The sequence below is a fragment of the Wallemia mellicola genome, assembly GCF_000263375.1.
Source record: "Wallemia mellicola CBS 633.66 unplaced genomic scaffold WALSEscaffold_28, whole genome shotgun sequence".
Taxonomy (NCBI): Eukaryota; Fungi; Basidiomycota; class Wallemiomycetes; order Wallemiales; family Wallemiaceae; genus Wallemia; species Wallemia mellicola.
Window position 1 is genome coordinate 17,599 of NW_006531985.1, and position 21,583 is coordinate 39,181.

Genomic DNA, 21,583 nt, shown 5'->3' on the forward strand with positions numbered 1-21,583 from the left:
AATCATCTCAAAGTTTTATCAGCTCGAAGAATGTAAAGTTAAGACATATACCTCCAAACAAACGAAATCTACGTGATGCATCAGTGCTGTAGTAAATTTATGTATTGAGCTTTTAAGATTTTGACTTAAGGTGACGTCATTTTGGCATTATCATTCATTAGAATATAGCCATCCGTGAAGCGTACTATCAGCTTGTCAAATTGAAATTTAAAATAAAGCGACGCGCGTAAATTGAGAAAGCAGCTGAATATCATAGTGAAAGCATAGTATACATTTATTGTTTCGCTTTACTGTTCCGCATGCCCTTAATAATGCTATTCTTTGCTATCATCAAATGGACAGCCCAACGAAGGTTGAAATTATAATGATAGACCATAACGATATAACCCAAAACCAAACTCCTACAAGTAAAACCCACGTTTGACTTTTGTTCAGTGACTATGAAATGTCAGTAAATTAAGTCATAACTAATGGGACTTACGTGACTAACTCAAAGGTACCGTATCGAAGCAGAGCATAATTGAAGCTGAACTAGTGAGTCGTATGTGAATAACTCAGCCAGAGACAGGAAGACAACACATATAATCTATGGGTTTCGTTTCGTCAGTAGTGTAACTTTGAAGTTATTAAGCTCAGCTGTTCTTTATTAAGTCTTGTAGTCTTCAAAATAAACTACATTCATGTGATATGTGTTTCTCCTTGAGGTAATTTATATTCACACTTCTGGTGCTCCAATAACCTATAGACTCCTTTGGCGATGCTTTGCGGTATGGTTGACTCAGTTTTTCCAGTGATAATCTTGTGCTCTATATATCTCTTCTTGAGGTAGTTTATGAATGCATGCAGATCTTCCAATAACCATAGAAGTTTATGTTATCTTCGTATAGACTTAAAGTTTGAGACAAATGTCGGGTTAAATCTATGGAAGAAGTCTACTTTGAAAGAGATGAAAGCGCCAGGAAAGGTAAAGATATATAGAAAATATAAAACTATTTGTCTGCGTCTGATGTAATATCTTTCGAGCAAACCGTTATGTCGTTATCAACCAAACTAGGTAGTTTATTCATACGGACACTGGCTAAACCGATATCTTCGAGTCTAAAGAATCAAGCAAGCAACCATGAGTCATTCAAGCGAGTGTGCGTCAACGTCGCTCAAGGATTGCATTCATTTGAGGGACGTATGAGGAGCAATTTATTAGGACAAAAGCAGCATAATACTAGACCATTATCGGAAGCTAGAGCTATACAGCAAGGTGCTAATACGATGTCTGAGGCATTCCTATTTACGGTTGCGGCAGCCTTAATACTTGGTGAGACCTGGAGATCGTCAAAGAAAGAATCTACAAGACGTGAAGATGTAAAGGATAAGCTAGAAATGCTAGATAACTCAGTGAAAACGCTTTGTCTACAGAATGATGAATTGATACACGAGAATGATAACCTACGAGCTGCGTTTAATAAACTAATTAACAAAGAAACGTTTAAAGAAGCTCAAAAGGAGTTAGAACTTCATTTAGCTGCTTGTAAAAAATAAATACACACCTTAGACTACTACCGTCATAATATGGGTAATACGACATCATCATCAAGCACGACCCGTGAGAGAGGAATAGACCACGTTGACGGTGGTACAGTGTGCCCACACCCTGATTCAGTTTATTTTAATACGCAGCAGGACTGGGATAAGGACGTCGTCCGTGAATTGATAATCCAGCGTAAACTTGCGCCATTTTATAAGGGTTTAAATGATTACAATAACGAAATGTCAGATTTAGATATTTTACAAGAAAAGTACAATGGTAATTTCAATTCCCCTAATGCCTCACCTCAAACGCAGATCAAGTCACCGAGGAGAACAGCTTCAAATTCATCCAATCAACTCAAGAAACCAACCGTAAATTTTGAAGCTTTCATCTACAGGAATGCACAGGAGTGCCCTATTTGCTTCTTATTTTATCCCCCAAATCAAAACCGTAGCAGATGCTGTGATCAACCACTATGTACTGATTGCTTCGTCCAAATAAAGAGAGCTGAACCAACTACCACGCATTTAGAATCTGAACCAGCCGCTTGTCCATATTGCGCTCAGGATAATTTCGGTATTACTTACTCACCTCCACAATGGCGTGCCGGAACAGGTGCAAGTCCTTCTCAAGAAATTAATATCGACAAGGCTCTTAGCAACGTCGAAGCACCTAGACAGCGCAGGAAATCTATAAGTGCGGATAGTCCAGAAGTAGTTACTATTGGTAAGCCTATCATTTGTTTTTAGTCATCGGACTAACATCATCTAGATACTATTCGCCCAGATTGGAAATTAAAACTAGACCACGTGCGTGCACAAGCCGCTCGTCGTGCTAATAGAAGGATCATTATGCGTCAAGTCGGTGACAGGCTTGTCCCAATCGGCGTTACATCATCTAGACACCCACTCGCGAATTCACAATTACCTACCGGTCTCTTCCTTTCTTCAGAGGGTACAGTTCAGTCAACTCAGCAAGCTTCCCAACAACCTGCACACAGATCGCGCTCAAATCGCGCTGGCCGTAGAGCTGTCGATAATCTAGTAAATAGTCTTGGAACTGGTGCAGATTTAGAAGATGTGAGTCCTACCATTTTATTATTACCACCGTTCTTACTCTCTCAGGCTATGATTATGGAAGCTATGCGATTGAGCTTATTAGATGAGCAGGAGAGGAACAGACGTCGCGACGAAGAAGAAAGAGATGAAAGACAAGCGCTTGAGAGAAGCTCATCACAAATTGAAATGTCTACTGACAATCAAAGTGTCAATACCCCTGAAGACGCGCAACCGAAGCCTACGACAAATACAACCCAGGCAGACGAACAATCAAATGTAAAGAACGACAACAGCGAACATTCAAGTCTTGCGAACGAATATAGAGAGCAAAGACGGCTTTCTGATGGTTCCATTGACAGAACTGGCCTTCTCGCACCAACAGAGGGCAGCACATCACATGAACAATAAAAATTATTGCTAATTGTTCTTAAGATTAGTGTTACAAATAAGTGTAAATAATTGTACAATGATTTCGATTGAATATATCTACTCGTATCTACTCTGATCCGGCGAGTTTCCACAAGTAATTACTATGGAAAAAAGCACTAGCATTTTTATCTAAAATAACGCTATTGAGGTCGTTTGACTCGTCGTTACGTACGAGCACTTTATTGACTTTACCTGTGTGATCATCTGTCACTATTTCAAAACCTAAATCGCGTAATATCTTTAATCTAAGGCTGTTGTTGTGTGAAATAGGGAATTAATTTGTAGATATAGAGTGACTTACACTACTTGATCCATCGAATGTTCATCTGCTGGCCTGATTGTTTGTAATTCAGACCACTCTTCTTTAAGTTTGTTCAAAGTAGATTCACATTTAGTCAACGACTGTTCCAGTTCGGTGATAGAATTGGCCAATTGGAACTTTTTGTTATCCTGTTGAAACATATTCTCCTGATGCTCTTCAGGTGTAGGTACGGTATTTGGTCTATTAGCAGCTAATCTAGCATTCTCTAGTTGTCGCGTGAGATTTCTTAAAGATTGTTTAGCGTTGTCTCTAGATTTCTGGCGTTCGTTGGCTCTCAATTTCATCAACTGGTCGATCTGTTCCAAACCAGTCGCGTCTGATTCCGGGTTAAGCAAGTCCATCGTGAGCACTTCACGCATTACGGAACTGAATGTAGAAATAAATAGAAAGCTTTTATTTTATAATAAATACTAACATTTGATCACTCAGATTTTGTGATATCGACATTTCTTAATCTGATGGACGTCAATTGATAGACGCGTTTGTTTCTCATACCCAGTCATCTAAGAGAAGAAAAAAACTAAAATGGCTCATGCGATAGCATCAGAGCTAGATGGTTCAAATAGCAATATACAAGAGACGAATAAATCGTTAGCTGAGATGTCACTCGGTCCTGTAGAGCCTTCATTCAAATCAGCAGATGAGAGGGAGATACAATCAAAGTCTAAACCTAACAATGATAGTCAGTTTTTAATTGAAAGAGATGATCAAAATGATCAATTTGAGTTCCCAGATCTACAAGATGATTCTGATAGAGATAACGAAGATGACCTTACAAGTATGCGCTCAGGATTACCTCTAGCTGATGCTTCCAACTCTCAATTACTATCTAAATCTACTTCATCGATAAAATCTAAATCTAATAGGAGAGATAGTAGCGGTGGTGGTGGTAAACCTATGACACTAAAGGAGCAAGAGGAGGTAAGTTGGTAATATCTCATAGCTATTATAATTAACAACTAAATAAAGACGATTGATCAAGCTAAACGTGAAAATTGGTCATTGAAGTTAAAGATTGTCTTACTTGAGAACAGATTGAATGAGGTAGCACCTGAGCAAATAAATGACGCCTTAAAGGAGAACATTCAGCTCAAAATTGATTCTCAAAACATGAGAATGGACTTAAAGCGTAATCGTACATTAGCTCTAAAGTTAGAGAAAGCGATTGAGACACTAAAGAGTGAAAATAAAAAGCAGAAGACGATAATTGAATCCAATCAGCGTAGTAAAAGTTCTTCACTTGGTGATGTCGATGAACGTCTTCGAAATGCAGAAGAAAATGAACACGAGGTTAGAACGTTACTCGGAATGGCTAATGAGCGTGAAAGAGAACTTAAAGAGCATATACATACTCTGGAAAGTCAAGTTGATAATCTGAATACTAGTGAAACTCATGGTTGGAGTAATGAAGAAGACGCAAGAGCTGAAATTAGTAGATTACGTGATGAAGTATTAGCAGAGCGTGATGCAAAGGAAGACATAATAGCCAGTAGAGTTGAAATTGAGAATCAATTGATTGAAACAACTGAAGAAATTGAAAGACTTCGTCTTGAAGCTGACGCTAATGAGGAAAACTCAACCGATCTGGATGCTGGTGTATCCCTGAGGCGGAACAGACACAAACGAGTTAAGCAATTTGATGATCTAGAGAAAGAGAAAATCTCGTTGGAGACTCAAGTCCAAGCCCAACTACAATTGATTGAGAGTAGAGACCATGAAATTGAAGAATTGTATGCCCACGTTGAAAGGCTAGAAAGTCATATTGAAAACAATACCAACCTTAGAAACTCTATAGGTAAAGGAGATCAAGATCCAAGACTTATGGATGAACTAGAAAGGTTGGATATCGAATGTAGTGACTTACGAGATAGGTTATCAGAAGCACATGTAGAGTTGGACAGAAAGGAAGCTGAAATTGAAACATTCTTACGTGACCAGGAAGAAAGATTTGCAGGCTATATAAATGAATACGATCGTGAACGTAGATCTGAAAAGGAAGAATTACACGCTTCACAAATGAAGATTGAGGAATACGAAGCAAAGATACAGGTATATGAAGAATCACAGGAAAATATACAACAAGAAATTGAGCAATATCTTGAAAAGATTCAAAGTGATTTGAATGAACGCAATGATGAGTTATTGGGTGCAAATGATGAGATTCGTAGGGTTAGTTTATTTAACACGTAAAAATACATACGTCTAACTTCCCTCACAGATAAGTGAACAGAATATTCAATTAGAGAACGAATTAGATGTTGTTTGCGCACGCTTTGAAGCACTTGAAAGTGATCTATTAGAAATGCAACAAAGATTAGATCAGGAGCAAGATATACAAGAACAGGTGACACTCTCATTGAAAGAAAAGATCGAAAATTCTTCAAATCAAAAACGTGAACTAGAAAAAGCGATCGAGAGACAAATGACTGAGCTCCGTCAAACCAGAGAAGTGAGCGATGATCTTGCCTTGAGGTTGGCAGAGAGAGAAGAGCAATCACGTCAAGAATATGAACAACTTCGTCAGTTAGAACATGACTATGACGTTCTTGCTAGTTCAATGAAAGAAGAAAAAGATGGTAGAGAGCGTGACAGAATATTCTATGGACGTGAAAAGCGTGATATTGAAATGGAGAATGAGCGCACACTTGAACATAAGACCACGATTTGCCAAGAATATCAAACTGAAGTTCATCAATTGAGATCACAATTAAGTGTACGTGAAGAAGATTATCAGAAATTGCAACAAAGAATGAGAAAGATGGTTAGTGAACATCAAGAACTTGGTGATCATCACACAAATGATAGGGCAACTATGGAGATGGAAATAGAAAGACTTGAACGTGATGCAGAGAAATACTTAGCTGATATTAATCAATTGAGAGCTGAATTAGAGAGAAAAGATAGTATCTTAGAAAAGAGAAACATGTCTCTGAATGAAGCCAACAACGAAAATAGAGAGTTGAGCTATCAATTGAAAGCAGAGCTACAAACAAATGAATATAACATTGAGAGATTACATACATCACAACAACAATACCAAGATGCATTGGAGGAGGTTACTAGATTAAAAGACCGCCTTAAAGAGATGGACTCACGACTAATGCGTGAAGAAAAGGGTGTTACCATGTCAGAATCTCAATATAAACAACAGGTAACAGAAAGAAATACCTTACTGTTAACAATATACCAATATATGGAGAAATTAGTCGGACCTACGCATGGTCAAGATAGAAGAGACAGTAGTGCTAGACCGTACAACAATTTCAATCAATTCCATGAGAACTTAATCACAAAGATGAGGGTTATTAGTTCATTGGAGATGAAGTTCGATAAGAGAGCTAAAGAGATTGAAACTAACTGGATGACGAAGTTCGCAAGCTTGAGGAAGCAAGTTGAAGGGAAGTGGAAACAGATCGACGGACTTGAATCGTCTGTTAAGAGCGCATCAGAAGTTCATAAACAGTGGAGAATGAAATCAAATGAGAAGAGTAGAGAAGTAGATGAATTAAAGGTCAGTACTACTTTGATTATAAATCATTGCTGATATTGAACAACAGCATCAATACAATGACCTGATGACACAACTAGCTAATGCAAAATCCAGGGCTGGTCAAAGCAGCAATGACTCGACAGAAATTAAGTCGTTAACAGCTAGAGCAACAACCGCAGAAAGAAAATTGAATATTACTCAAAATCAACTAACACAAGTTGAGAATAAGCTGGTCGAAGCAAGGAATAAAATAATTGACAGTGACAACAAGTGGTCAACGAGAGCTAAAGAATTTGAGACCAAGATGAAAGCTGCGGAAGACAAAGTAAGAAGAGAAAGACTAGGTGCTAAAGATCGGGTAACAGATTTAGAAAAGAATATCGAAAATCTGAATAGGCAGATTGAAGGTGCAACAAAGAGAAATACAACAATACAAGGTTTAACAAAGTAAAATTAAAAGTTTCTTAATCTCTTTCTTGAAGATTGTTTATTTGATTGTTTATTAGATTGTATAATTGAGCTGAATAAGTTATTAAAGTTTTCATTTGTTTCATTTGTGTTATTGATGAAATTATTGTTGCTATTGTTGACGGATTCGAATTCGTTTAAAATGCTCTTTATATTTGACTGATATTGAATGAGGTTATCCTTGATAGTTGTGATATCGACTAGATTTCTATTGATAGTTGTGTTCATAACGAGTGTTTTGTCTAATTGATTACACTTTGCCGTTAGAAGGTTATTGTTTATTGCAGATATTACGAGATGTTCTAATTCTTGGATGGTTTCTAAATCTAAAGCCTTTAAAATGACATCATAGTTTATGACTTTGTTGTTAGAATAGTCCAACAGAGACAGCATTTTTAATTTATTCAATTGATTGAGGGATAGCTTAATATAGTTCGCTTTGTTGTTAACGTAATTAAGGTAATTACCGTAAGTAAACAAATGTAAGGTATTTGATAAGTTGTTATCTAAGTTTTTATATTCATTGTATTTATCCTCATATAAGTATAAATTTTTATCATCTAATAACTCAATCAACTCTTTCTCCGTAAAGTTACTCATCACGGTCAAACTTCAAGAGTAGAGAATGTCACAAAACCCACTATTAACGCCAATTTACCCATTAAAACAGCATCCTGAATTTGAGGCGATGAATGAAGTCGACCAGACTAACCTGTTGAATGTCAGTTACTATAGATCCTATATCAACCAAACAATTAACAAGCCACTATAGATGTTAAAATACCAAAAATTCTTCCAGCAAGCGATGGAAAGTTGCGCATTTAAAACTGTACTGTCAGCTGGTGCTGGTTTCGGTTTGGGTGCATTCTTCTCGCTTGTATCATCTTCATTTGCGTTTGATGATCCATTCAGTAGAACTTCTGAGCTATCAAGGCAACAAAAAGCTAAAGAGTTGTTTAAAGATATGGGTAAATCAATGTATAGACAAGGTAGAGGGTTCGGTTATGTCGGTGGTTTGTTTGCTGGTATAGAATGTGGTATAGAAGGAGTGCGTTAGATTTATTATCAATACGAAGACCGACTAACAAAGAATGTTACAGTATAGAGGCAAAAACGATATTTATAATTCCGCATCTGCAGGTTTCTTATCTGGTGCTATACTATCAAAATCAGCAGGAGTTAAAGCCGCGTTCGGCGGTGGTTTTGCATTCGCTGCATTTAGTACTGCAATTGATATGTACATGAAAAGTGCTGTGAGTATAAACAATAAAATGACGCTCTATCTAACGACGAATCAAAAGCCGAGTGATAATGATTACTAAAAAGATGTTAAAATAATTATAATTATAGATTGCATTTCTTTGTATTATATATACTTTCAACTTGGCTACACGATAGTTATCAAATTTTTCACTCACTCTGATAGCAGCGATGTTGAGAGATCTGCACAATCAGGATGGTATTACATCAGCCGAGATAGACATGCAACTCCAACGTAAAAAATTACTTAAAGTGGATTTGTCCGTCAGAACGTCATATCGTCATCGTCTCACAGTGACTTAAACCCCAACTATTATGATCTCCTTACATTCAAAAAACGAAAACCCAAAAAGGCGCATTTGCGTTTTATCTAGCGGTGGTGATGCACCAGGTTAGTATAGCTAGTCTTTGTCTTCCTCCTAAAACTGACTAGTTATGCAGGAATGAACGCTGCTGTGAGAGCAGTCGTTAAGATGGGTCTCTACAGGTGGGAATACCTCCTTAGTTTGTAAAGCATTCTAATTATCCTGCAGAGGCTGTGAAGTTTACATTGTTCGTGAAGGTTGGGCTGGTTTGGTAGCTGGCAATACAACCAATGCACCAACAGAAGTCCGTCAATCCAGGAGGGCTGGTACCTACAAAGGAAAGAGAGATACCGAGGGTGAAAACTTTGCCGCAACATACGGTGAAGGTGAACTACTCCAAGAGGGTGCAGGTGAAGGTTTAAAGGGTCGTCACATTTTGAAAGTTGGCTGGGATGATGTGCGCGGATGGATGGATATCGGGTAAGTCTTTTCATTTGGAAATTCTTTGTTCTGACAAAATTAGTGGTACACTCATAGGTACAGCAAGATGCGCGGAATTCCGTGAAAGAGAAGGTCGTGCAACAGCGGCCTACAACCTCGTCTCACTTGGTATCGACGCTTTAGTCGTCATCGGTGGTGATGGTTCTCTCACCGGTGCGGATAGATTACGCGGTGAATGGCCATCCTTACTTGACGACTTGGAGAAGTCTAAGAGAATAGACTCTGAACAACGCAAGAGACACGCTCACCTCACAATTACAGGTGTCGTCGGTTCAATTGATAACGATATGGCAATGACTGACATCACCATTGGTGCGCCAACTGCATTGCACAGAATCTCAGAAGCTGTCGACTCTATCGGCTCAACAGCTTCATCACACTCCAGAGCCTTCGTTGTTGAGGTTATGGGTCGTCACTGTGGTTGGTTAGCTGTCATGGCCGGTTTAGCATGTGGTGCTGACTACATTTTCATTCCTGAACGCCCACCAACTACAGAAGATTGGGAATCAGAAATGTGCAACCTCCTCAAATCGCACCGTGATCATGGTAAGAGAAAGACGATTGTTATCATCGCAGAAGGTGCTCTCGACCGTCAACTCAAGCCAATTAAGCCTGCTTATGTTGCTGAAATTCTCACTAAGCGTTTACAACTCGATACTAGAGTTACCACTCTTGGTCACGTTCAACGTGGTGGTAAGCCATGCGCTTATGATAGACTCTTGGCAACACTTCAAGGTGTTGAAGCAGTCGAATCCGTACTCGATTCTACACCATCAACTCCTAGCTATATGATTGGATTGAAGGAGAACAAGGTCTCTAGAACTAGTTTAATGGAAGCTGTTAAAGCTACTGCAAGTGTCGGTGACGCAATCGAAAAGAAGGACTTTAAGACAGCACTTGGATTGAGAGATCCAGAATTCCAAGAAAACCTTGAGGCATTCGACTATTCAACTATCATCGAACCAAAGAAAGATATGTCTAGAAGTCAAAACCTTAGAATTGGTATTATCCACGTTGGTGCTCCAGCAGGTGGTATGAATGCAGCAACTAGAGAAGCTGCAAGATTCTGTTTAGCAAGAGGACACACGCCATTAGCGATCTACAACGGATTTGAAGGTCTCTGGGCAGAAGGTGGAAATAGTGTACAACCATTATCTTGGTTACAAGTAGACAACTGGTCATCAAGAGGTGGATCAGAGCTTGGTACCAACAGATCACTCCCAGCTGATGACTTTGAAAAGACTTCAGAAGCTCTTCAGACCCATAACATTGATGCACTTTTACTCATTGGTGGTTATGAAGCATACACCGCAATTTCATCATTGAAGAAAGCCAGAACCCATTACGCAGCTTTCCAAATTGCAATGGCAGTTATCCCAGCAACATTATCAAACAATGTGCCACTCACGGAATTCTCAGTTGGATCTGATACAGCATTGAATGCATTAGTTGATGCATGTGATGCAATCAAGCAATCAGCTGCTGCTTCACGTAACAGAGTTTTCGTAATTGAAACTCAAGGTGGTAAATGTGGATACTTGGCAACAGTCGGTGCATTGGCAACTGGTGCAAACATTGTATACACACCAGAAATCGGCATGGATCTTGAATTAGTTCAAAAGGATGTAGAATTCCTTAAGCGTCGTTTCGCCCTTGACATTAAAGGAAAATCTGACGGTAGATTTATTATTAGAAATGAGAAATCTTCACAAGTGTATACAACTGAGTTCCTCACGAATATGCTTAAAGAGGAGGGCAAAGATCTGTTCGATTCAAGAGCGGCCAATTTAGGTCACACACTCCAAGGTGGTACACCATCACCAATCGACAGGGCAAGAGCATGCAGATTAGCGATCAGATGCATTAAATTCCTCGAAGAGCATTCGACGAGCCGTCAAGCAGGTGCAAAGGATGATTCTGCAGCTGTTATTGTAATTGAAAACGGTCAAGTGAGACTAGCACCAATTGCGGATGTCGCCAAGAACGCCGATGATAAGAACAGACGTGGGTTACACCCATGGTGGCTAGACCTCAGACACCTCGTTGAGATCTTATCTGGTAGGAGAACCTTAGCAGAGGGTCGTCACCACGAGGACACGATCGGAGCAACATCATAAAACGACAAGATAATAACAAATTTCGAATTATGCCATTATTCATAATTTTTTATAAAAAATCATTTAATGTGAATTACGCAGTTGTGAACTTGTTGAGTGGTGACGACGACGATCTACGCAATAAAGAATGCGTTTATTTAATAAATACAATAGCTATGATCTGTTACCTGGATATAGCAATAATAATGGTTTATTCTCCACTAATAATAGGAGAAGGATCGCGCTTTACACGGATCGTTTAAAGCCCTCAGGCAGTTTCATAACTGGTCTGACCGTCGCCTCACTAGTTTTCACATTCTTGTCTGTATTCCCTAGGGCTCCACCTTCAATCCCATTCGCATTCGAGGAGCCACAGCCGGAAAAGCCAGATTGCTTGAGTTGTAGTTTGGATCCAAACGTAGCGCTGGTAGACAGTCATAGCGTATCTAAGCCACTCGCTGATCCTACACTGAACAAGCAATTGTCAGAGTCCCAATGTCTAAAGGAGTATGATGGTCTCTTCTATGAAGCTGAACGTGCTTTCGATTGGTGGTCAGAAAGAGGCGGTATCACTAAAGAACACCTCGAGAAAGCTTCAGATAAAGCTCACGGCAGAGTTGTAATTCATAATAACAGGGTTAGTTCGGTACTTATTAATTGCTCCCTTTAACACAGCACCTCAGATGTACGTTAAGGAATACAGACACGGTGATGTCAATACCAGAGCTATGGCTACCTTCGCAGCTATTCATGAAGCAGTTTTAACATCTCCAGGTGCTATTCCTAACGTCGAGTAGGTTGTCAATTTATATTTAGAACACATCCTGACAGCTTCCATTAGATTTACATTCCAAATTCAAGATGCAGGTGATTCATATGATGAACCAATTCCTACATTTGTTTTAGATAGGACTGCCGATCAACCTGAACTTTGGTTGATGCCAGGTGGGGTAGTTTTGTTTCGTCATATTTATTCTAATAAACCCGATAGACTTCGGTTTCTGGTCATGGCCTGAACCTAAAGTAGGATCATACGTTGAAGTCAGAGATAAGGCAGGAAAGTAAGTTTAATAGTTATCTTTACACAAATCACTAACGATGACTCAACAAGATGGGAATCTAAACATTCTTGGTCAGAGAAATTACCAAAAGTATTCTGGAGAGGTGCATCACTTGGACTACCAATTCGTGATCAATTGGTTGATGCTGCTAGGGGTCACGCTTGGTCAGATGTTAAAATAATGAATTGGGGTGATATCCAACCCGGCGATTTACTCACGATGGAAGAACATTGTGGATTCCAATACTTGATACACGTTGAAGGTGTCGCTTATTCAGGTAGACTGAAGTACCTCCTTCAATGCCACTCAGTCTCAGTCATGCACGAAATGAAATTCATTCAACACTTCCATCACCTTTTAGATGGACACACAAACTCAACGAATCAAAATGTTGTTATAGTACCTTTACCTGAAAAGAGACCTGGTAGTAATACTGAGCCAGACCCTTGGCAACGTTTACCAGAGGTTATGAACGAATTAAGAAAGCACCCAGATAGAGTTAGGCAGATCGCAGATAATAGCTGGAATGGTTTAAGAAATAGATACCTCACACCTTCAGCTACAGTTTGCTATTGGAGACGATTATTTAGCCTTTGGCATGAAGCACAGGCATTCGAAGTTGAAGTAGGCGATGACTACATCCCGTATGAAAGTTTCATGCTCATGGGTACAACCGATTGGTCTGCTCACTAGATACGTCCTCATAATCATTTCCATCATCAACATTAATTACCGACTTGTAAAGTAATCAACTACACTCTCAATTCGATTAGAGACAAAACTTTATCTTTTACTTAGTTTTAGCGTAAGATCTCGACGATAGAATATTAATCTTCCTTTCTTGTTAGATAAATACATTTTGAACATTTCTTTGCGAATCCGGCGAATGACGTATAATTGAATTATAAAGAATTGAAAGCAATAATATATAAGGAATTGAAAAGAAATACAATAAGTGCTCTACACTACAATCTAATTTGATTAATGGCTGAATGAGGCTTTTCCTCATCTTCATTCATCTCCATACCAAATCATGGGCTGGTGGCCATTTTCTTCTAATCAAGAGAAGGATGTTCCGTCGTCTAAAGCTAAAACTCTGACTAGAGAAGAGCGTCAAGCTTGCTGGGATGCACGAGATCAGCTGTTCAGCTGTTTAGGTGACAAACCGACGAATGATACCGATGAGATTAGAAAGCTGTGCCCAAAGGAGTTCAAAAAATACGAAGGCGCATGTGCAGCCAGTTGGGTGAGTTTTTTACTTGGCACTAAATAGCTCGCTCGCTAAAGATCGGATAGATCGACTACTTCATAAAAAGACGGATGCTAGAGATGAGGCAACAAGCAACTCAGGCATCTAATACTCAAATTGATTAAATATACTTTTATAATTTTATAATCTTATCGATCACATCGCCACAGAGCTCCCTTTTTTCGCGCTCAGGCCCAAGGTCCGAGCATGAAAATTGTACGCAGTCAAATTTACTAGAGTATTTAATCAACTTAAATAGCTCTCTTGTGTGAATTTTTTTTATTGTTTAACTCTTAGTCACGATTTGGTCAGTTGATCCCGCTTATACAAACAAGAGAGACAATTAATTTGAGACTAACGTCATTATCTAAGGAACAGACAAGGATTGTCAGGACTACAATTGGCAGGAAAAGTCACGCAGGAAATTGAATTTCTTAGTGATATGCCGCGGAGATACAAATCCGGATTTTCACAATTAGTTTGCCTACCTTAAAAGGAAATGACCAAATTAGTATGTAACTAGCCCCGCAATTGGAGATTTTAAATTATCCACCCACGACATTTTCTTTTAACCGCCGCAAGACTTCTCCACAGTAACAATCATGGCTCGCAAAGAAAATAAAGAGGAAGTTGAGCAACCTCAATACGATTCGGGAGATATCCCAACTTGTAAGTTGTCTATTTCCGATCTACTTTTTGCAAATTTGTCTGACCTTGCCTTACAGACTTGGGAGCACACGGAAACAGATTGGTTTGGTTAATCACTGCCACTGCTACTACTGGTTTCTTACTTTTCGGTTATGGTGCGTTAAATGTTTGTAACACGTTTTTTCGCGTATTAACGCGTACATGTAGATCAAGGTGTCATGGCTGGTTTGATTACCGCAGACCAATTCGCGGAGACTTTCCCAGCAGTTTCACCTGAGCATCAAGCTAGCGTACACGGTTACTCGCAAGAAACTGATTCTGTTGTTCCGACTAATACTCCGGCACACTCACGTGCGGCCCTTATTCAGGCCACATACACTTCTATCTACGAAGTCGGATGTTTAGTTGGTGCTCTCGGTGCTCTCATTTTTGGTGATAGGCTCGGTAGACGTCGTATGATGTTTACAGGTGCAGGTGTTATGGTTATTGGTACTATCATTCAAGTTACAGCCTTCGCTGGCCACAAAGCCCCAGAACAATTCTGTGTTGGTCGTGTCATTACCGGTGTTGGTAATGGTCTGAATACCTCCACCATTCCTTCATGGCAAGCCGAAACTTCTAAATCGCACAACAGAGGTGTTTTAGTATGTATTGAAGCGTCTATGATTGCTATTGGTACTGTTATTTCTTACTGGATTGATGTCGGATTGGGTTACAACTACGACCCAGCGGATGTCACATGGAGATTCCCAATTGCATTCCAAATCGCTTTCGCAGTTGGTCTCTGTGCAGGTGTTGCTTTCCTTCCAGAATCTCCACGTTGGTTACTCTCTAAAGGACATGAAGATGAAGGAAGACGTGTCGTTGCTGCTCTTAACTCCGTTCCAGAAAACTCTGCAGAAGCACACCACCACACCAACATTATGGCAGATGGTATTAGATTAATGACTGAAACTCAAGGTAAAGCTAAGAGACGTGAAGTTCTTACTGGTGGTAAGACTCAACACTTGCGTAGAACAATTTTGGGTTCATCATCACAGGTTTTCCAACAAATCGGTGGATGTAATGCAGTCATTTACTTCTCACCAGTTATTTTCCAAGAGTATCTTGGCCTTGAACGTAAACTTGCACTCATTCTCGCCGGTGTCAATGTCAGTGTTTACGCGATTTGCGCGTGTGTATCCTACTTCATCATTGAAAGAGTTGGTCGTCGCAAGATGTTCCTTATTGGTTCATTCGGTCAAGCTATGTCTATGTTCATCTTGATGGGTTGTACCATCCCATTCGGTTTGTCAGGTCCAAATGACCACACCAAGATGGTCCTTAATGGTGCTGTCCTTGGTCAATTCTTGTTCTTGGCATTCTTCGGTGCCACATGGCTCGAACTTCCATGGTTGTATCCAGCTGAAATTAACCCACTCCGTATTCGTACCAACGCAAATGCTATCTCAACTATGTCTAACTGGTCTTGGAACTTTGCTGTCGTACAATGGACTCCACCAATGTTGGCTGCTATTAACTGGGGGTGAGTAATACAATTTTGACTTGAAAGGGAGCTATTGTATCGTTTTGGAAGATTTTCGACGATGGTACAAGGTGTTCTTTCAAGCAAATTAATTAACGAATTACTAACGCTTACGCAGTACTTTCTTATTCTTCGGTATTATCAACTTGTGCTTCGTACCAATAGTGTACTTATTCTACCCAGAAACTGCAGGTAGATCGCTTGAAGAGATTGACGTTATCTTCGCTTTGGGTTACACCGAAGGCAAATCTTACGTCTCAGTCGCCAACTCCATGCCAAAATTGTCCTCAGATGAAGTTAAGTCAGAGGCAGCAAGACTTGGTCTCACTGCTGAAGCAAAGGATGTCGAGCAAGAAGCACAAACTGACTTACCAGCATACGAGAGAAATGAGGATGTTGACCGCGCAGCAATCCCAAAGGGTGGTTAAATTAATACAATCATTTAATCACATCAACCCACCTTTTTAATTCTAACAACTGTATAATTCCCTCCTTTTTACAATTTTTACATATTATCTAGACTTCAATAGTAATATATTTAGGATGAATATATATATTTTTTAAACGACATTATTCCGACTTAATTTTGTTTTGCTAAATTACACCATAATTGACGCAAAAACTAGTATGATGGATATGCGGCACGGCATAATAACCGGTATTATCTCGGAATAAACATTTTAGCGGTAAATTATAAATGATCTTAAATTCTCTCTGTCTAATTATTTAGTTTTCTATCATATCTGTGCATTGGTGATGGTCGGCTGCTATGATATGATCGTGACAATCGGTTACTTCATCATTAAGTTACTATTAGATGATGAGGAATGTTATCTGTCAAATATCTACGATCTACAATTCCAGTTACGACGACATCTTCTACAATCCAAAACAATAAATTCTGTTTCTCATTAATGAAGGTAGAATAAAGGTACATCATACAACAAAGGTATTAGTCAAGCAAGTATACATTTCATATCTCAATTATCCTGCTGCACAAAAACTAAACCTAAAGTACGATTGTTCACATCTAGATGTTATACAGAAGATAAAATGAAAATTATGAGTAAATTATTAATATTTGAATTGCAAAAAGAAAGTTATTAAGCGTCCAACTGCTTGTCAAAAGCACTGGTTTTAGACTGACGTTGCCAATCTGCATCTTGGATGAGCCAAGAATACCAGTGAATAGCTAATGGGAATGTTGAAGCGTGCCACAAAGAGTGAGCATCAATAGATCTAAACAGCGGTTCAAACTCTGTTAATTCTAAACTGAGTGCCAACGTGGTTAGCAAAACGAGCAAAATTGGAGTGAAAGGTGCTGGATGGGAATGATGTTGAGATTCTAAGTAGAGCTTTATACTAAAGTATATCCAAATTATATTGTGTATCATTCCAGCGGCGACTATAATGGCCATATTCCATGAATAGTCAATGCGTGACTTCGAGAGTAGGGAAATGATATGCAGGATATAAATACCAAAGAGTGCAGTAGCTGATTTCTTAAAGCTGAAATTGAACACACGGGTACATGCTAAATTTAACCCAGAAAAAACGGCCGCACCGGCGAAGATATAGTCCAATCTTTCAGTGTAAGTGGTATCACGAATGTGGAATATTGTAGAAGCTACCCATGCGAGAATGTTGATATATGAGAGAAGCAAATACGATCTTTTGTTAGGGTGTGAGCCCAGTCTGTGGTTTATGTCACGTAAGCCGTATCTATGAGCGAGGAGGTTAAGCAACGAAAAGAGCGTAGAGAATGGCTCTTGTATTCCCATGAATCTGTAGAAAGGCCATTTACCGTCTAATAGAGAACAGTCAGCGAATAGGACGATCAGCTAGTAAGATGACCCACAATATTGATGTATTGGCTCTTTTACCCAATTTTGTTTAGTTTGATCAACTATCTGATGCATGCACTGATATCTGCACTCATCTAGCTCAGACCAGAGCGACATATTAGTCGTATACTTGCTCGAATCTAAGCAGTTTCGAACGCATGCTATGAATTTTGGCTGGCGATCACCAATAGATGCCAACGCAGTGGATATTAAGCCGAGGAGAAATAGTAACATGGTCTTTATATGACCGAATTATCTGCCCCAAGGAACTCGCTTACGAACGTCGAGAATAAGAAGAATCATGAAATTGAACAATAAAAACTACAATGGTGTCCGTAGAATGATAGAAGGAGTGGTAATATTTTAAACAATGTATGGTGCTTCGTCTTTCCAATCGTCAATTAGTAATAGTGGATTCAGATTCGCGTACTCACCATAACGTTTAGCAGCTTGCTTACTCTTACTCTTATGGTTTTTCTTCGTTGTAAGCGGCGGGAAAACGGTATCACTCAAGACCTCTTCTGTCGGCGATTTGAATATCTTTCCGCGACAAAATGCGACAATAGTTGTGGTCATGAGGCATACCCAAGCTATCAATATGAGTATAGTGAACACCACGTGTAACATATGCAGAAATTTGCAGTGGAATATGTCTCCAAGAACTTTGAAAGTTGAGATCATACCAACCAGCTGGAATATACGCGTTAGATGGGTATTACAATGATTAGACGTAGTTAACACACCGGGAAAGTCAACGCCCACATTCCGAGTACCTCATGACTGTGGAAATGTACCTTGAATGCCCAAGGAATAGCCTAAAACATGATTTAGCTACCAAAGAACATTATTAACTAGGTTAACACTCACCGCCATCACAAAGAAAAACCATGAACAACCCAAAAGCATAGCTCCAGAGAGTATACCAACATCGTAAAAGACCTCACCAGCAAGTGGATTCAAAGCTTGGCCCGCATTGAAGATGTCTCGAGCGTGTTCACCTAACTTTATCAATGCGAGAGCTGTAAAACCTGGAGGACCGGCCGCAACGAATGCGCCATTTGCTTGGTGACCCTCCATGAATCCAGTTGTGATGATTCTAAGGCAGTAGATAGCCAAATACATGAAAGTAACCTATTTGGGGGTCAGGTATTAGTGGATATTATAGGATAACAATCTTACCAGTGTACCAAGTCCTTGAAAGACATAAGAGACAATTAGAATAACCAGTGCATCATTTGAGTCCTTTGCAACACCGTTCAAACACTATCGGCTTCTTAATCAACCATAATCACACGTCAATTACTTACGTTGAATCCGACAACACCTGTAAGCATCAGAGGGAAGACAAGGAACATATACGCCGGAGAAAAGCTTGTTATTGTTGTGCTATGTTCACAATTGAACCATATAACGAGCATTGGAACGCAAACGAGATTGGCCATTGCGAGGTAGATCCAAAACAATACGACGAGTGCCTGTGGAGGGACGACCTCAAAGTCGCCAACACCATATTGGGAAATACTTGAGATTTGTCAGGGAAATCTCTTGAAGCGAAATCACTCACCCAATGACAATAGTAGCGAAAGAAAGTACAACGAGTGGTACAAAGACACCTTTTACAGGGTCTTTTACGAGTCTTATTGATTGAGACGGGAATACTATGATCGAGTTAGGGCCGCTTCGAACGTGCCAAATGAACCTACATATGGCTTGAAAAAGAAGGAGAGTGACATTGATAATAAACAAGGCGCAAACGAAGAAGAAGAAAATAAGTTCTATTAGTCGTTAATAGTTGAATAATAAGACATATGGTTCCTCACCTGGGTATACGACCCAATCGGGTGCGTTGTAGAGGTTACTCATCAAGACAAAAACAGCGCCAGTACCTAAACACTTCATTTAATGGTATCAAAGTAAGAGAAAGACAAACCTACCCATTGCTATGGGCCAAGCTTGCCATGACCAGCCATGAACACGACGAAAAAATGACCTCGGCTGTCTATGAGGGGCGTTATGCTCATCGGTCAATGTCTTTTCATCGTGGTCGATGTCGCCGTTGAGATTGAAGGCTAGAGATTGTTCAAGTGATGGCTTCATCGGGGGCGGAGAATTAGCTCTGCTTGTACTTGCACTTGCGCTAAGAGAAGTCATAGTTGGACTGTTCTCGCAGCCGTAACTGTAGTCTTTCGAGTATTCCTTGGGAGATTGCATTGATAATTGTGATATCAGTTTATGGAGCTAATTCAAGACAAGAAAATTCCAATCCCAATGCATAACTGATAAGAATGCCAAGTCGCATTTCGTTATGATCGAAACGTGCTGATAGTTAATATATCGAGGCCGAGGAATTTGACGTCTGATCATAATAAAGCTAACGGATAAAGTGGAACAAATTATTTATAATAATATTTTTATTATTCTACTACAAAACATTAAATTGTAAAAATTTTCAACAAATTAATATCCGCAGACCGGTTTGCAGAGTAAATACGACTGCGTATTTACATATGATACACTAAATGTATATATTAGGCAATTTTTTGGAGTACCTTCAACATGCGCGTCATCGTTTGCATCCTTATTAAGAAATCTGAGGGCAGATAAATAAGAACGCGCCTATGAGCCGCAATAAGGAAGTGCTCGAGGCGTTTGAGAATTTTAGACAGAAGCACAGTAAACAGAATAGGGAAATAATAGTGTAAGTGTGATGTGAGGTATGGAGAACGCAGCTGAACGTGCATTGAAGCAATAACACCCTATTGAATATCAGGAACCAGCAGTTGCAACAGGATTTGGCTAAACTCTGGGATGAAAATACCTCGCTGAGACTACAGCTCTCACAATCTAATCATCAGTTGAAAGTACGCCAGAATAGGGTGATTGATCAGGTAATAACTAATTTACAATCATTGAAATCTGATTATGAACCAAGTCAGTATTATGTTATTATCTATTTCTTATGATTCTAACGAAAAGCAAGGTACATTCACACATACTTCACAACCAGTCGAAAGACGCGTCGTTGCTGTGCCGCCTTCATTGGCTAGTATACAAGAGGCTACTAGAACGCCGAAGGACGAAAATACGCGTAAAGATACGACCGAAAGACCATCTTCGTCTCGATCTTCGTCTGACAACGAAGAACCATCAGTGGAAGCAGTGAAATCTAGACGCAGATCTACTAGAAGGCGGCAAAGTCGCATTGAACTCCCTGATCCTCGTTTACTTGAAAGATCATCGGCTGAACCTTCAGTAGCCGCTAGTGGGAACGAAGATGATGAAAACGATGGAGATACCCACAAAGCATCTATCAAAGCTGGCAAAAAGAGGCGAAATATAGAAGATCAAGAGGATACGCCAAAAATGAGACGCAGGAGTTCTCAAGATTCACCTCAGACATCGACATCCAGACGAAATGGAGTTAGAAAGATGATGAAATCAAAGCAAAACTTTATAGAGGAGCCGCCAAAGAAGAGAGTCCAGAAACTAGCGCAATCGCCTGAGAATATAGAGGATATTGAGATTAAGGAGACCGATATGTCAAGGTCTGTTAGTGTGGACGCAGAAGGACGTCCATCACGTAGGGCTCGGAAATCAGTCAACTATGCACTGCCTAGTCTACGTGCTAAAATGCGCAAACCAGATCCCCTTGATACCGTACCGGTTGAGATAAGCTCCGGGAATGCAGAATCCTTGGCTAGTGTCCTAGCAGATGACAGTGATTGAAGCAGTTTTGTTATTTATAATTTAAAATGTAATTTTAGTTTTTAAATCACTGTTATATACTTCATTACAGCAACAG

At 39.6% G+C, this 21,583-nt stretch overlaps 11 protein-coding genes across 11 annotated transcripts; 8 read left to right on the plus strand and 3 right to left on the minus strand.

Annotated features, from left to right (window-relative positions):
- Nucleotides 1-1,020: 1,020 nt before the first annotated feature.
- Nucleotides 1,021-3,779, plus strand: WALSEDRAFT_70570 (OPA3-domain-containing protein). Its single transcript, XM_006960414.1, has 7 exons — nucleotides 1,021-1,525; nucleotides 1,550-1,635; nucleotides 1,678-2,251; nucleotides 2,297-2,604; nucleotides 2,650-3,263; nucleotides 3,314-3,700; nucleotides 3,750-3,779. The coding sequence occupies exons 1-5, from the start codon at nucleotides 1,033-1,035 to the stop codon at nucleotides 2,989-2,991; spliced, it is 1,803 nt and encodes a 600-aa protein (XP_006960476.1). The 5' UTR covers nucleotides 1,021-1,032; the 3' UTR covers nucleotides 2,992-3,263; nucleotides 3,314-3,700; nucleotides 3,750-3,779.
- Nucleotides 3,080-3,693, minus strand: WALSEDRAFT_22352 (Spc24-domain-containing protein; the record flags this gene model as incomplete). The annotated part of the gene is made up of 2 exons (XM_006960415.1): nucleotides 3,080-3,263; nucleotides 3,314-3,693. The coding sequence occupies 2 exons, from the start codon at nucleotides 3,691-3,693 to the stop codon at nucleotides 3,080-3,082; spliced, it is 564 nt and encodes a 187-aa protein (XP_006960477.1).
- A 62-nt stretch (nucleotides 3,780-3,841) lies between the features above and the next one.
- Nucleotides 3,842-6,973, plus strand: WALSEDRAFT_58712 (hypothetical protein; the record flags this gene model as incomplete). The annotated part of the gene is made up of 4 exons (XM_006960416.1): nucleotides 3,842-4,255; nucleotides 4,304-5,503; nucleotides 5,553-6,822; nucleotides 6,923-6,973. Coding segments are annotated over exons 1-4 (2,916 nt in total), but the record flags the coding sequence as incomplete, so codon positions are not given.
- A 940-nt stretch (nucleotides 6,974-7,913) lies between these two features.
- On the plus strand, nucleotides 7,914-8,680 carry WALSEDRAFT_34018 (mitochondrial import inner membrane translocase subunit TIM22). The gene is made up of 4 exons (XM_006960417.1): nucleotides 7,914-8,013; nucleotides 8,065-8,340; nucleotides 8,393-8,545; nucleotides 8,594-8,680. The coding sequence occupies exons 1-4, from the start codon at nucleotides 7,918-7,920 to the stop codon at nucleotides 8,612-8,614; spliced, it is 546 nt and encodes a 181-aa protein (XP_006960479.1). The 5' UTR covers nucleotides 7,914-7,917; the 3' UTR covers nucleotides 8,615-8,680.
- Nucleotides 8,681-8,867: 187 nt separating this feature from the next.
- WALSEDRAFT_34019 (6-phosphofructokinase) lies at nucleotides 8,868-11,518 on the plus strand (the record flags this gene model as incomplete). Its single annotated transcript, XM_006960418.1, has 4 exons — nucleotides 8,868-8,943; nucleotides 8,994-9,039; nucleotides 9,086-9,337; nucleotides 9,381-11,518. The coding sequence occupies 4 exons, from the start codon at nucleotides 8,868-8,870 to the stop codon at nucleotides 11,473-11,475; spliced, it is 2,469 nt and encodes an 822-aa protein (XP_006960480.1). The 3' UTR covers nucleotides 11,476-11,518.
- WALSEDRAFT_34020 (hypothetical protein) lies at nucleotides 11,461-13,375 on the plus strand. Its single transcript, XM_006960419.1, has 5 exons — nucleotides 11,461-12,091; nucleotides 12,138-12,247; nucleotides 12,296-12,399; nucleotides 12,446-12,515; nucleotides 12,566-13,375. The coding sequence occupies exons 1-5, from the start codon at nucleotides 11,603-11,605 to the stop codon at nucleotides 13,206-13,208; spliced, it is 1,416 nt and encodes a 471-aa protein (XP_006960481.1). The 5' UTR covers nucleotides 11,461-11,602; the 3' UTR covers nucleotides 13,209-13,375.
- Nucleotides 13,376-13,521: 146 nt separating this feature from the next.
- On the plus strand, nucleotides 13,522-14,099 carry WALSEDRAFT_34022 (hypothetical protein). The gene is made up of 2 exons (XM_006960420.1): nucleotides 13,522-13,761; nucleotides 13,812-14,099. The coding sequence occupies exons 1-2, from the start codon at nucleotides 13,549-13,551 to the stop codon at nucleotides 13,887-13,889; spliced, it is 291 nt and encodes a 96-aa protein (XP_006960482.1). The 5' UTR covers nucleotides 13,522-13,548; the 3' UTR covers nucleotides 13,890-14,099.
- Nucleotides 14,100-14,338: 239 nt separating this feature from the next.
- On the plus strand, nucleotides 14,339-16,498 carry WALSEDRAFT_34023 (putative MFS monosaccharide transporter). Its single transcript, XM_006960421.1, has 4 exons — nucleotides 14,339-14,433; nucleotides 14,490-14,567; nucleotides 14,620-15,937; nucleotides 16,056-16,498. Exons 1-4 carry the CDS (start codon nucleotides 14,367-14,369, stop codon nucleotides 16,363-16,365), a joined length of 1,773 nt encoding a protein of 590 aa, XP_006960483.1. The 5' UTR covers nucleotides 14,339-14,366; the 3' UTR covers nucleotides 16,366-16,498.
- A 456-nt stretch (nucleotides 16,499-16,954) lies between these two features.
- WALSEDRAFT_61450 (Per1-like protein) lies at nucleotides 16,955-18,055 on the minus strand. Its single transcript, XM_006960422.1, has 2 exons — nucleotides 17,796-18,055; nucleotides 16,955-17,744 (listed from the first exon to the last, which is right to left on the minus strand). The coding sequence occupies exons 1-2, from the start codon at nucleotides 18,013-18,015 to the stop codon at nucleotides 17,041-17,043; spliced, it is 924 nt and encodes a 307-aa protein (XP_006960484.1). The 5' UTR covers nucleotides 18,016-18,055; the 3' UTR covers nucleotides 16,955-17,040.
- A 27-nt stretch (nucleotides 18,056-18,082) lies between these two features.
- On the minus strand, nucleotides 18,083-20,248 carry WALSEDRAFT_61453 (hypothetical protein). The gene is made up of 10 exons (XM_006960423.1): nucleotides 19,716-20,248; nucleotides 19,602-19,667; nucleotides 19,485-19,556; nucleotides 19,346-19,439; nucleotides 19,089-19,302; nucleotides 18,961-19,044; nucleotides 18,649-18,912; nucleotides 18,525-18,596; nucleotides 18,216-18,471; nucleotides 18,083-18,167 (listed from the first exon to the last, which is right to left on the minus strand). The coding sequence occupies exons 1-10, from the start codon at nucleotides 19,990-19,992 to the stop codon at nucleotides 18,145-18,147; spliced, it is 1,422 nt and encodes a 473-aa protein (XP_006960485.1). The 5' UTR covers nucleotides 19,993-20,248; the 3' UTR covers nucleotides 18,083-18,144.
- Nucleotides 20,249-20,380: 132 nt separating this feature from the next.
- Nucleotides 20,381-21,578, plus strand: WALSEDRAFT_61454 (hypothetical protein). The gene is made up of 3 exons (XM_006960424.1): nucleotides 20,381-20,479; nucleotides 20,528-20,712; nucleotides 20,762-21,578. Exons 1-3 carry the CDS (start codon nucleotides 20,400-20,402, stop codon nucleotides 21,505-21,507), a joined length of 1,011 nt encoding a protein of 336 aa, XP_006960486.1. The 5' UTR covers nucleotides 20,381-20,399; the 3' UTR covers nucleotides 21,508-21,578.
- The last annotated feature ends 5 nt before the right edge of the window (nucleotides 21,579-21,583 follow it).